This window comes from Phalacrocorax carbo, chromosome 9, assembly GCF_963921805.1.
Source record: "Phalacrocorax carbo chromosome 9, bPhaCar2.1, whole genome shotgun sequence".
NCBI lineage: Eukaryota > Metazoa > Chordata > Aves > Suliformes > Phalacrocoracidae > Phalacrocorax > Phalacrocorax carbo.
The window spans coordinates 20133460-20147737 of NC_087521.1; the positions used below are offsets into that span (position 1 = coordinate 20133460).

General features: G+C 42.8%; 2 protein-coding genes across 5 annotated transcripts in view; one reads left to right on the forward strand and one right to left on the reverse strand.

Moving 5' to 3' along the window:
- The window catches only part of RPS6KA5 (ribosomal protein S6 kinase A5), an 83847-nt gene extending 75308 nt beyond the window's left edge, over nt 1-8539 (reverse strand). Inside the window, exons 1-2 of one of the 2 annotated variants that reach the window (XM_064460565.1) lie at nt 7974-8539; nt 7638-7709 (exon numbers count right to left, since the gene is read on the reverse strand). In XM_064460565.1, the coding sequence (XP_064316635.1) occupies nt 7638-7709; nt 7974-8046 (145 nt within the window). In that variant the 5' untranslated portion in view covers nt 8047-8539. The remainder of the gene's footprint in view (nt 1-7637; nt 7710-7973) is intronic. The other variant, XM_064460566.1, reaches the window with a different exon arrangement.
- Nucleotides 8540-8899: 360 nt separating this feature from the next.
- DGLUCY (D-glutamate cyclase) overlaps nt 8900-14278 on the forward strand; it is a 45560-nt gene continuing 40181 nt past the window's right edge. Inside the window, exon 1 of one of the 3 annotated variants that reach the window (XM_064460569.1) lies at nt 8900-8979. The gene's annotated coding sequence lies outside the window, so the exon portion shown is untranslated. Of the gene's footprint in view, nt 8980-9034; nt 9249-14278 lie in introns of those variants that run through there. The other 2 variants (XM_064460571.1, XM_064460572.1) reach the window with 2 other exon arrangements.

The window sequence follows — 14278 nt, forward strand, 5'->3', positions numbered from 1 at the left end:
CATTCAGAAACAGTGGCTTTGGGAAAGCTCTTAATTTAAGTATGAGCATAAGCAAAGCAGTTTTGGAAGCAGAATATTTACTTCTCCATGCCCTTTTTCTTCAAGTCTCAACACATCAGCTGAAGAGTACCAAGGACAGGAACTAAGCTTGGACAGGAAGAAAACACTGCCCAAGTCAACAGGATAAGAGTTTCTCTACAAATGATCTCAAGCTACACATGACACAGCAGTATAAAGGATGGTAGTACATCATTAAAAAAAAAAGCAGTAAGCTGACAACACCTTCTAGGAGACAAGCTACCTGCATAGGTGCACAATTAGGAAAAGCTTCCATCTACTGATTTTCTACTGTAGTCCACAGTAATCAGTGTTGGACCAACACAGAAAGAAGGAGAGTATGCATCTGAGAGCAACAGCAAGATAGAACAGATGAACCCAGAAACAAAGACTGAAGGGAAATGCCAAGACGTCACAACATCCACAAAGAGGAAACAGTGGTACTGGTCGCAATTACCACCTCTGAAGGTAAAAAGTAAATATCTAGAAATATTCCCACTGCAAAGACAAATCTCTGCATGCAGGGACACCAATGCATGGAGATCAATATTGTCATTCTCAGGCCACTGGAAGCAGGACAATCTGTTTAACTCTGGGAACCAGAACAAAGTACTTCTGTTTGATGGAGGATCTCCAGATGACATGAGACATGACTCTCACCTGCACTATACCTGAGCTTTGAGACAGCCAAGTGTGAACTAAGAATGGTGCAAGCAGGTACTGTGCAATAACACTATTTGCTTTTAATTGTACTTTTATGATCTTAAGAAATAATATTTCAAAAGTGTTTTTTTCAAGTTGAAATGTGCCATGTCCTTTGTTTCTGGACTCTACTGCATACAGGTTTTGAAGCAGACAATCAGAACTAGAGCTTCCTCTACCGAACTAGCTAAAGCAATCTCCGAAGAGAAGCTCTGCCTGAAAGCTACAACTCGTCTCTCCTATTCTCTGCAACACGAAACCAGCTCTGCTGTTTTACTGAGCAGAATAACGAACCTCAGACAATTTAAAGTAGACTAGAGAATGCAAGAAGGAAAGAAGACATTCTGCAATATTTCAAACCCCTAGCTGTTCAGTGCCTGGTACCAAGATCAGCTTGATTCTAACCTATTACTTCAGAGAACAGCCCTTCTCCACTCACCTAACAGTTCTACTTTTTTTAAGTTATACCAACAAAGAACAGATGCTGTTTTCAAAGTTATACAAACACAAACTTGACTTTATCCCTTACTCAGAGTGAAGAGTGGGTGTTTTTCCCTGAAATTAAGCAAAACTAGCACATTCTTTTCAGGGGGGAAGCCACCACATAACAGAAACTACACAACTATTGCTTGTTAGACACTCTAGAAAATGCATCTAGGACGTTATACTGTTTCTGCTATATATAAAATTATACTTTGATTGCAGCTGGTTACAGCAACTGAGGACTATTTATGAAGGGAAATGAAACATATTCCACAGTCCTTGAAGTCTGACAGACCATCACCAAGTAGTAGTGTCAGGTCACTATTTTACAAACTTAAAATGGAATTTAAAAAGCATACAATCTCAAGGACTACCTGCATTTTTCTTAGGCCAAATAAGAAATTAGAACAAAAATAAAACGTGTACAGTTTTGCACTCACATCAGAGAAGAGAAAATGCAATTTATGTTACTCTGAACTCTAAGATCACATCTAAGGTAACTGAAGTGACAAATGTCCGTTCTCTGTAATATTAGATACTTAAGGAAAAGATCATCTGAACTGAAAAAAAAAAAATAAAATCAAGTTCTCACAAAGCTGCTGATCCCATTCCACCAAAAATTATCATTCGCATACCAGAAGTTGAAATAAAGATAGAAGTGCGGACATCTGAGATTAATGATCCAGACTCACAACAGTGATTTGGAAAATGCTCCATGTTAAAATCTATTTGCATTCACCACTAGTAGCTCTTTTGCTGTTACGGAGGCGATTTTGCTATGAGCTTTGTCATTACTGTGAGATGAATCACTATGAGGTCACCAAGATTCAACCTAGAAGCACCTCCATGTTTAGCTAGAAGCTTAATGCGCAATAACACTATACATCACATAACAGCCAAAAAAACCCCCAAAATGTAATTAGGCAAGAGGCTAATAAATAAAGCTGCTAGGCATAATCTAATGCTGAACAGAGTTGAAAGAGTCAGTTCAAAATAACAGATATCTAAAGATTGTGCAGACCTTTTCAAACAAGATACTATATCTAAGTACAAGATATGAATCAACTGTGGTCTTCTACACCATCAGAAATCAGTACAACACTGCAAAAAATACACTTTATTCAATCACGGGCACTTTGAACACAGTGTTAAAAGTAACAGCATTTAGATTATCAACAAAAGAAGGAGAACTGACAATTTAAATATTGATGGAAGTTATTTACATATTTGTTTATGCAGACATTAACCAGGAAATTTTAAAGTTATCCTCTCAGGTAAAGCTTTTATAACCATCTGTCCAAGCCAGCATAAAATATTTACAGCCATCAACAAGAAGTGGGAAAAGGAAACAGTCACAATAGATCCCAAAACAAAACACAAAAACAAATAAACTGACTGTGTATAAGGCGAGTCCTTCATAAACCAGGTCATCTGCCTATCTACAGAATGAGTCAGAAGCAAAGAAATCTTAGCAGAGCCTGCACCTCATCATTAGGATTGTATAATGGGGGGCGGGGGGGAGGGTAGGCAGAGTTTACCATGGGATATAAAATGAAGCCAAGCAATGAAGGGGATCCAACAGAAATATTTACACGAAGAATATAGCTGCAAATCACACCCTCAGACACTCAGGCTTTCTCGTACGTTTAAGCAACTCCGGCAAGTGGCTTCTGAGTTGCCTCCTGAATAAAATCCTAAAGTGCATTACAGTGGCATATAAGTCTCCTAACTCTTTTGTGGAATCCAGCATGAGCTTTTAAGCTATCACATTTAGAATACACTGGAACAAAGATAAACAACAGGCTGACAATGAAGACTGCAACCCCTAGCCCTCCTTTGTATTAGACATTTATAGAATATCACTGAAGCAATGAAAGCAAAATGAGCAATGGTACCAGACCCTTTCACAGATCATTTTAGCCAGGATTGCTAGACTCCAATGCTATGGGGGGTGGGGGTGGAGATCAATAGTCATTCTCCTCCTTCATAACCGAAGTTACCAGAAGATAGATAACAATAAATTCCTAGACTACAAAACATTTTTAAGAAGTATTGATTCTGTAAAGAGTAAAATCCAGATATCTAAGTTGTATTGAAGATGATTTCATGAACTTATTCCCTCAAAACAGTCTTCCCACAACAATATGAGAACACATACTTTAGTGCTCAGAAAAGCTAAAGTAAAAGCATTACAAGCTTTGAAATATTCAACTATTAATACCTCCTGATCTCTGAACAATATACAGAATTAACAGAGTAAAATCTAAAAATCTATGTCTCAAAAAAAAAATATAATTTAAAAGGTATCTTTAAACTATCATAAGAACACTTCCTTTCAAAAATAAAAAACAGAATACTGTAGAGATGCCAGGTGTAGCTCCATAGCTAAAGTTGAATCCTCTATTTAATGCATGATTCATCATGTTTTTTAGCCATAACAATTTTCACAATGCCTTACGATGTAATATGAACCTTACAGTTTACAAACAAATCCATTCTAGTTTAAGTTCTCATCCAAGAAAAGGTAACTAAGAATTTGCAATATTAAACCCTTCAAAAAGTCTATGTATTTATTGTCTGAAGCCTTTTAGTGTTATAACTTTGACTATTTGACTCAAGTGGAAGTTCCAAATTCTGCCTCTGGAGCCCTGCAGCCCATTGCTACATTGACTTCTGAGCTATATGTGCCTTTTCACTTGCCACGTGTTACAGTCAAACTGCAAACTGAAAAGCAAGTTCTTTAGCCCAAAGTTTGTGATAGCATTAAAATGAATCCAGTATCCTCTTCAAAATGGACTTGCCAAAAGGAAAAGAACAACATCTTAAGACAAAAACAAACAACATATATACAGCCTATCAACCATTCCTTCATGGAATGTCTTAGAAGTTCCCTTCAAGATCCCAGTTTTACTAATCTCTGCCTCTCTCTGGGCAAAGCAGGGAGGACACGTATGCTGCAGGATGGGCAACCTCCTACCAAGTCACATACGCTGAAGGTTCAGGATCCTTTGATCCTTATTTTATTTCTTCCCCAAACCAAGTTTTATGACAGAAGCCAATGGAGGCCGGGGGGGTGGTGGGGGTGGTGGTTGTGTGGAATCTCACTGTTAACAGTTCTATTTCCTTCTTACCTTCATGTATCACAAGTCTTTCCCTCTCTGCTCGTATGCTTCCCTGTCACACAAAAAATTTCTCTCTAATAGGCTTTACACTTGCCATTGTTCAGTTCCACGACATTACCAGGAAACAGAAAATTTGAAGAGGCAACTATATTCTTTTTTCACTGTAAAAAATACTAGAAGCTATATTAACTCCAAGGTTAGCCTTCAAAAAAAATAAATATTTTCCTTTACAAGATTCCAGAAACAGATGCTGCAGAAAATTTCATTTTCTTATTACTTTCACTGGAGAGCTTCAGTGAAAATCAGAGACAGCCACCACTTCCCACCATTTCATCTTTGGCATATATTTTTTCTTCTACTTCCTGAAAATCAAAGGTGATTCCACATTCCCCAAAAACTCATTTCTTTCCCAAAGTGAGGAAAAAAAAAAAGGTGGCGACTATTCTGAAGTGGCTGAATTGTGAGATTTCTAGTGAGGAAGAAATTGTTTGTGGAAAAAAAAAAAGTTGCTAAATATATTAGGAGAAAATCATTAACTGAAACGTGTCCTAAAAGTCACTGCTGCATCTAATCTGCAAACTAACTAACTGAAGGAACAACCATTGAAGCACATGCATGCTTACAGTTTCCACAGCAGTAGGGGGCCAGTCTGATTCATTGCATCATTAAATATATAGACACAGAGCAGTGCCCAGTATCTGTAATACAGCAAATCACATGGCATCTCACAGAGGCACTCAAGTGTTATGCACTACAGTTCCTTCCCTATCACAGACTCAATCCACATGCTTATGAAGTGATGTTTTTTCAGCAACTGCTTTTTGGTCAGGCAACAGAGGAGTCTCAGAGCCCTAAGAACATGGGATATAGAGCTACAATTAAGGTTGACCCTACATATCAAAGCCAGCACTGTAATTTCAAAGTCAAAGTTTAAAAGAAGTCCAACCATGGTATGATAGGGTTAACAATCAGCTGGGAGCTGTGTAGAAATAGCACCACATATGCTCTAACTGTGCATTTTCATATGCTGCAATACTTGCTTGAAGGTAACAACAATCGTCCGTTTCATTCTTCAAGATACTCATTTCATCCTAAATTCAACTCTTTTAGTGTGTACACTTACTCACTTGACCGAAGTCAATGTCTGTCTCTCACTTGTTTAATATTTTTAGAGCAATTCCAAGACCCAAGTAAATGCAAATGCAAAGTATAACCGTAAGTTCACCTGCATTTAGTTGATTTGGATATATAATTCTTTGTACTTTGAGTTTGTTATCAAGAGGTTGAAGCAACAACTTCCACAACATGAAAATGAGACACTCCCTTCTCAAAGAAGCCACTATTTCTACCACAATAGTACATTCTTTCAGAGCACTGCGGAGACTGACCTCTTTTTCATCTGCCAACTGACAGCTACTTTCGATATGTAATTCTAAATCATTCAATTAGTCACAGAGCTAGCAACATCAAAGAAAGAACAAAGAGAGGAGGGGAACACTAGAATCTAAACAAATTGCACATTAAAAGGATATTCATGGCATACCACCTCAGTATTTAGGAACAAAGATCCCTCTGGTTCCAATTCTAGTTCTTGCACATCCCCTCACCCTCTTTCCCAAAATGAAACAGAGTAAATAATCATGCTGCACGCTTTAGAACTGTGGTGGGTTGACCCTAGCCAGCAGCTAAGCACCCACACAACCAGACCCAGTACAAAAAACTAAGCAAAATATCCAAAGTATTCTACTGATTATTTTTATATTTCTATATCAACAGAAGCTGACTGCAGTTTTTCTCCTCAAATTATCATATCTCTGTGCACGGTGTAGAGACAAGTTCTGAAACAGAATCTCGATATGTCTTGCATAGCAATGACACTATTGACACCTTCTGGAGTAGGAGTCTCCCAGGAGTACATGACAGAGCAGCTCCCTCCTCCACCCTAATGCTCCAGAAATAGACAAGCCATTGCTAGAAAGCATTTTTCAGAAAGGAGAGTTTTCTAAATACTTAATAAGGAGAAGAGAACGAGGTGCCAAGAAGCAACTGATTCCTATTAAGCTGAATTTCAGAAGCTTAAAAAGACATAAACAAGGTTGAGAGTTTTTAAATTAAAAGCAAGTATCAGTGCTTCCTGAATCTATAATGCTTTAAGACCAGGATCACAATGAAACTTGCTTATTATGCTATATTAGACAGCTCTTTGTCTCGTTTATATGAATGGGTTTATTCCTCAAACTATTTATAAATAACTATCCCACGGGGAAATGCGCTGTCTCAACTTCTATAAAAGAAATCTAGACACAGCTAGGCAAATATATAAAATAAATGCATTCCACTTCCTTCCCCCTTACTCCTTTTTCTCCAGCACACTTAAATCTAGCAACACGCAGCGAGACAAGTATGTCTTTCACCAGCTCTTTTGCTTCTTCTTGAAAGAAGGAAACTACAGTCCCTTTGGTTTCTGCGTAGCTATCAGGAAGAGCGCCTTTTTTTTTTTTTTTTTTTTTTAAGCTGCAGTGATAGCTACGTTCCGCTGGGGCACCTCCACTGAGCCCCTAGACCCGAATGACGGGGGGGACAGAAGGCTGAACGCAGCCAACGAGACCCAGCGCTACCACTTGCCTCCCCCATCGGCCCATTAGAGAATGTCAACTACATTAACCCAGGAGGCAGTCCTCTCAAACTTCTGCAGTGAACAGCACCATATACTTACTTTTACTTCATCATGGAGAAAAAAAAAGATGAGAGAAAAGGAATGAAGGACATGGGTTAACAGCACCTCCACTGTTAATAAATACAGACAATATATATCCTGATTATGTTTTACACACACTTCTAAATTAACAGTAAAATCTAGATTTCCTGCAGTATTCAAGTTGCCTGGAAACTTCTGAGAAGCACAGAGTGTCCCTATTAAAAATATATAAAGATCTTTCCCAACACAACAACCTACGACAGAGCATCTCTACTGTATCTTGAAGGATCATATATATTTCACATGTTGAACTACTACTTCTCCAGAGGGTCTTCAAATAACTACTGAGCTACAAGAAGATTCACAGACTGAAAAGCCAGATAACTCTGCAGTTACATGTTGGCACATTCCCCTCCCTACAATTCCGGCATTTCACCGAGGTCAGAGAAAAGCTGTCACATAAAACGACATCATTTAGGACTGTAACAAACACACACACAGACACCCCATTACTGACACAGCCATAAAAGTCAAACACACAATCTGAAAAAGAAAAAAGAAAAAAAAGGGCTAACCCTTATCTCCTTCAAAAGCGCCAAATACCGCTGGGGAAGTGGGACAGGGGAGCCAAATACGCAGAAGTCCGACTGAAATACTTTTTTTCAGAAATAAAAGGGACCTCCCGCCCCCACCTCGCACGCTCCTGCCCACGTCTTTCAGCACATCCTCTTTCCCCCCCCCCTCACCGAGATCTCCCAGCAGGTCCCGACCAACTCTCCCAACCACCCCCCTCAGCACTTCCCGGGCCCCGCGCCCCCCCACCCCCCCGCGCTTCCCGCCGCCCTACCCGCGGGCAGGCGCGCTCCCTTCGGCGCCCCCCGCCGCCACGGCACCCCGGCCCTCGCACTCACCGTTCCTCAGCTCGTGCTTGACGGTGAGGAGCGGCAGCTCCCCTTCCTCCGCCGGGCCTGAGGGTCCCTCCATGTTCTCTCGGGCGGGCGCTCCCCCGCCCCTGCCGCTCCCCGCGTGTGAGGGCGGAGGCGGGGGGACGTCACCTGGCCTGAGACGGATTTTATTTTCCAGGGGCGCTCCGGGGGAGAGGAGCCATGCAGGCGCGCTGGGGGCGGGGGGCGGCTGTCCTCCGCTCCGCCTTGGGGAGAACGGAAAAAAAAAAAACCACACCGCCCAACAACAAACAGTTATTAAAATACAGGGCGGCACACGCACGTCGGCTTCCCTCCCCCGGCCCTCAAAGCCAATCCATGTCCTTGCGGCTCCCCTCCCCCTTGCTCCGGCCGTCCTCCCCGCCCAGCAGTCGGGAGCCGAGCCCAGCCGAGCCGAGCCCAGCCGAGCCGAGCCCAGCGCGGCCCAGCCGGGATAGGCTGAGCGAGGCGGGAGGAGGGAGCGCCCTGACGAGCGGCTCCTGCTCAGGCGCGCGCTCGCTCGCGCCCCCTCCCTCCCCCCGCCGAGCGCTCATTGGGCGGGCGCGCGCGCCCGCGAACCCCAGCGGCTGTTGGGCCGCGAACGTCCTCCGTGCCTCCTTCCGCCGAGCGGCGCGGTCCCTCATTGGGCCGGCGGCTACGCCAATCGCCGGCCCCGCCCCCCGGCTTCCCCCCAATCCCGGTACTCCCTCATCTTGTTTGTAAACATTCCCGCCCGCCTCTCCCGTTCCCCCTCCGCTTGGGGGCGGGCGCTGGGTTGCCTGGAGAAAAATGAAGGCGCTGATTGACCATTGGGGCTGGCAATCATCTGAGGGAGCGGCGGCGGCGCCGCCTTCCACTCGGGTTGCGGGCCGCTTCCATTGTACTTGGGGGGCGGGGGGGAAGCAGCCGTGGGCTTCCCTACTCCCCGTGGCGGCGGGGGGCGGCAGCCGAGCGGAGCCGGGGCCCTACGCGGTGGGAGGCGGCAGCGGGGCGGGTGAGCGGGGAGCCCCCTTGCCAAGGGACGCGGCGGGGGAGGGAGAAACGAGGGGCGGCCGGGGGTAGGTTTCCCGCAGAGCCCTGACCTCCCGCCGAACCTCCACCTCGCCGCACGGCGCGGGCGGTGTGTGCGGGTCCACAGCGGCGGCCCGTCCGTGCGGCCCGGCTCGGCTTGGCTCGGGCAGCCGGAGACCTGCCGCCGGCAGTGTGGCACGCTGGTACGTCCGTCTCCAGGCCAGCGCCGGGTGGCAGCGCCGCGGCCGTGCGGTACGCGCTGGGGTCACGCAGGCTCCCGGGCCCCGCAGACTGGGGCCGTGGGTGGTGGGGCGGCGGGCTTCGCTGAGGGGCCAGCGGGGAGAGAGGCGGCCCGGGCCTCCGGCGCCCGCGGCCCGGCCGCAGGGCAGCGAGCGGGGCCGCCGTCTCGGGAGGCTGCAGAGGGTGAGCTTGCTGGGAGATAGAACAACCGTCTCGCTCGGTTGTTACGGCTCCGCACGGGCTCGTGAGGGGCTGCCCGCCTTGGCGCGCCGGGCTGTGGCCGTGGGTGGGTGCCGCCCTCCCCGTACCCCGCTCCTGGGCTCCTTGGGGCGGCCGCATTCGGTCCCGGTAGCGGCGTGGGACGCGCTGTCCTGACTGCGGGCCTTGTGTCGTTCTTAAAGAAGATGTGTTTTGACTCATATTAGACCTGTTCACCTCACTTATGCCTCTCAGTCCAGTCTGTTTTGGAAGCAATCCGATACATCTAAAGCAGTCCACTTTTCCTTGAGACAGATTGCACAAATCACTTCTCTCTCCATTTCCTATTTACAGTAATTTCTGACTTGATGCATTTGAAGGCTGTTGCTTCCTATCCTTTGACACCGTATGACAAGATACTAATTTGCAATGCCATGTCATGTACTACAGCTGTGTTCATGCAGAGTCTGGTTCTGGTACATCAAACGTCAATGAAATAAAATGCCGTCTGTTAATTCTTTATTCACATTCCAGTAGTAGGTATTTGTGTGTGTGTGTGTGTGTGTGTGTTTGTACACACATATATAAAAAATGCATGTACATATATGCGTACACACATTTCTGCAGTTTACTCCTGTAGAGAGTTGAACTATTTAAAGTTGGTAAGAGCTTTCTACTATAGAGTTGTTTAAATACCAAACCTCATTTTTCAGTGCTTTGGGGATTGGTTTTCTTCCCAGAAATTAAAAATACCAACGGTTTCGTGGTATTCCTGGTAAGATTTTTGAAGGTGCTTTCCACAAAGCACTGCAGGTTTTTTGTTGATGTATCTCCCAGTAGCATATGGTATGCAGGTAACTTCATTGAAACTGTCCATCCAGTTACTGCCTCTCTGACATTATTATGTCGAGACTGTAAATATAGAAAGTCTGATCACAGAAGATGTTCTCAAACTGAAAAATAGTTGATCCACTAACTTTTGTCAGTTGATTTTAGAAGCCTCTCTATCTCAGAGACAGTAAATGTTACATCAGAATAATATTAAGCTACAAAAGGGAAAATAATGAAAATACAAAATAAACTGATAAAGTTCATTGTGAATTTTTCTACATCTTTGTAACTAATAGCTCTTTTGTGCAACTAGTGGGGAGCATCAGTTTTACTTCTTTACAAGGAGTAGCAACCACTTCTGATTATTCTGTGTCCCAGGTGTTATATTTTAAAGAGACTAGTACTATATTTTGTCCAGTGGCTCTACTAGCCTACACTTTGGACTAACTATACCTGGCAGCCTCAAAAGAGAGAAACTGAAATCTGACACCACTCTGTTCCTTACTAGCACTCGCTGTGAGTGGAGCTGGCAATGAATACAGTAGTTGCTAGCAGGCTTGGTTTCGAATGTTCATAGCTTGACAGACTTTATCTGCTTACTTGCCTCAGGCTGAAACCTTTTCTTTTCTCCTTTTAAATTTCAGCTAAAACAGCTTTAAAGAATGAGGCGATAGCCCTAAAACATCCGACCAAGGTTAATGATCCATTGCGGTAGCTGCTAGTCAGCACATAGCAAGACACAGAGACTACCCTGTATATTTTGGTTTTAGTTGTGACTGGGCATGGAAAAGTACTATTGCATGAACTGAAAGTTCACTGAGGGACCCACTGATTTGCTTGAACCTTGGAAAAGATAACTGAGCAATATGGTCATTCCATTAAAATAAATAAGATTTTTTAACATAACAATCTTTCCAGTGTTAAATATTTTTGCAGCGGGATTCTCGTGTCATAGGCAGAAACAGCAAAGCAGCCCTACTGAATGCTTGGAAAGAATCCCACCTCTTAACATACAAAAGAGCTATACTTGCACTGAAATCCTAAACCTCTTGTCAGTAGTCCATGAGTACAAGACTCAAAGTTTTTATTTCAGCTGAACTTTTGGGAGCAGTGGATTATTTAATTTGGTCATGTACTTGATTTAAGAGTGGACTTACCTTCAGTGGAACGATCCAGGCATAGTAAGCTGGTTTCATTACATCCTTCATCTTTGCCTTTGAAGCAGTATCACATGGCTTTGTGGTTGCTTGTAAAAGGACACCGTTTTTTCAGCCTCAAGGGTAGACAGGATTTACAGGTAGGTGGAATAATACAGGCTACATCTTTACCAGAAAATAAAGCAGATTAGGACTCATTTAGATGTCAGGGCAAGTGACATGACATAGCATGGCATAGCTTGCATGCACACAGCTAAATTCTTTCCCCTTCAAAGCAGGGTGGCCTTTTCCATTCTGCCTACTGGATTTATACATATTGCAAACTGTTACTGAGCTATGCTAGCCCTCAACTTGTACGAGGACATTGCCTGGGAGAGTACTAGTCAGGGGCCCTACATCCCCAAAAGCATGCCAGCAGTCAGAAGTATGGGTAGTCATGTGCCAGTGCTCAGATTCTGCCTTTATCCCATTTGAATCACTAACACAGACTGTCACAGTGTCAGATGAGGGAGGAAATTGGCTTGAGCCTGCAGCCAAAACAGGCATGTGAAAGTACAGAAACAGCGATGGGCTATAGACCCACAGGGACTACAGAATGGTCTGTAAGAGATTCCTTTATAGCTTGGAGAAGTAAAACCACCCTTGCTAGGTAAACTGTGCTTTTAGAAGTGTAGCTCTGAGTGCAGTGTGACTGACTGAAAATGTTATTTGCATTTTAAATACTCATTTATGCGTGTACTATGACACTGAACAAGAAATACTGTTTGTATGATGTGCATTTAAGAAATTACCTTTCCAATGTTAAAACGAAAAATATTTTATATAAAAATTACTTAAAACTAGGGGGTGGTGCAGAGCCACTCTCCCTCCATAGTATAAATGTATTTTTAAAAGTATTTTCATATTCAAGTGTACGATAAGAGCAACCTGACAGGTCAATCAACCAACAGTTCAATCTTTGGGCTGAGTATGTGCTGCAAGTTTGGGAACATGGAGTAACAGAGTTCTAAAGATAGATGTCCCTTCTCTACCCCACAACACAACTGTTCAAAAATATGGGTATTTACTTGCCATTCCTAATTGTGAAGAGAGGGAGGAAAAAATGTTGTGGGAAATACCCACATGGAAAGATATTATTGAACTTCATTTAAGAAAAAGTGTCACAACATTTCCTTTTTGGTTCTAAAAGAGGTGGTGTGCCAGCCTGGTTTGAGGGCTGAGGTGAAACTGAAATGCTCAGTGTACAGACTTCTGAGAGGAAATGAGAGAGAGAAAGAAAGAAGAAAATGAGTGCTGTAGCTACATACTTCCAGGGTGTCACTGCCTTACAGTTTTGAGGTACTTGATATACTTTCTTTCTGAAGGGGAGCTGCATAGTTTCTATGGAGCTAAAGTTGGAGGCATCTGGCGCTTTCTTACGGTCATTGAATTGTTACAGGAATAGGTGTCGTTTTCAAAGTATTAATGTTGGAAATCCAGATTATACAATATGTTCCCCTTAATCACTCCATGGAGAACATTTGCACAGGAAGGGAAAAAGAGGATCAAATTTTGGAAACCAAGAAATGAATTTAGGGAAGGATGCCCTGTGAAAGACAGTCATGACATGAAACAGCTTTTGTGTGAGATTTTAGTACAGTATTAGTTCTAGTTTCTAGTTTACATATATCTTCTGTGATTTTTTTTTTTTGTAAATCTGCAGTTGAACATTTTGTGCTTGATAACTGTCAGAAAAGTAGATTAGGTAGGTAAATTTGCTGTTTAAAGCATCTTTGTGTGAAATGGCTTGGCCAACGGTTTTATCTCTCTAAAACCACTTAATGTCTTACCATGAAAGGAGAAGTTATGCTAAGCATCCAAGCCTAATAATTCTCTTAACGGAAGTGGTACAACTCTGTCAGGAAATGGATCGTTTCTTGGAAGAGTGCACATAAGTGAAGATATGTTACTGATTCTAGAGTTACATCTGTGACTAAACTGAAGTCCTCTTTCAGTTAGTATTCATTTCTTCACTGAAAATTTGTTTATTTTTTCTTCAGTTACAGTACAGTTGCAACTACTATGCCAGGCAACACTTTCAAAAGTTTAATTGTTGAAAATCTACATGGCTGTAAAAGAGAAACAAAAATATTTGTTATGTTACTGAGTTTATGATGAGGAAAAGGAAGATGAATGAACACTGTCCAGAGGGGAAAGGAAGCAGCACTATCAAAACAGAAATGGGTTTATTTTGTTTTCTGATCTGCTTAAATGCTTAAGCTAGCCAGAGATGGAATTATTAGTTAATACAAAGAATTGACTTCTGGATCCTAATCCTCACTCACTCAAAAAAATTTGAAATTATTTTCAAATTTCTTGGAAGAAACACAGAGGGCTGTTCTACATAATGGTATCATTAAACCTCTGAGTAATACTGACGGCAGTGTAATTACACTCAAAATCCTTTTCAGAAGACTCACATGTGAATTCTCACTATCTTGAAAATTGACTGTAAACTTTGGAGAAGGGAACTTAAGAAAGGAGAAGCTAATCAAGATGATCTCAAAGCTAGAGATGAGGAAATTAAAATTTTAACTCAGCATGAAGATCATGAGTGCATCCTGATAGTTGCAGAAGCCATGCATTTGCTTTCCACCCCAAAGAAGGAAGTAAAAACATAAGAAAAAAAGTGATTAAATAGCAGAGCTTAAAGGTATGCATTGTAGTTCTTAAAGAGAACCTACCAAAAAGGAGGTAAATGAAAAGAAGTGCCACATAAAATGAAGGAGGAAAGGCAGTTTTTGAAAAGCAGAGATGAAAACTAAGAAATCCATTTTCACAACTTTTTTTTTTACTGACGTATTGAAAGATATTGCA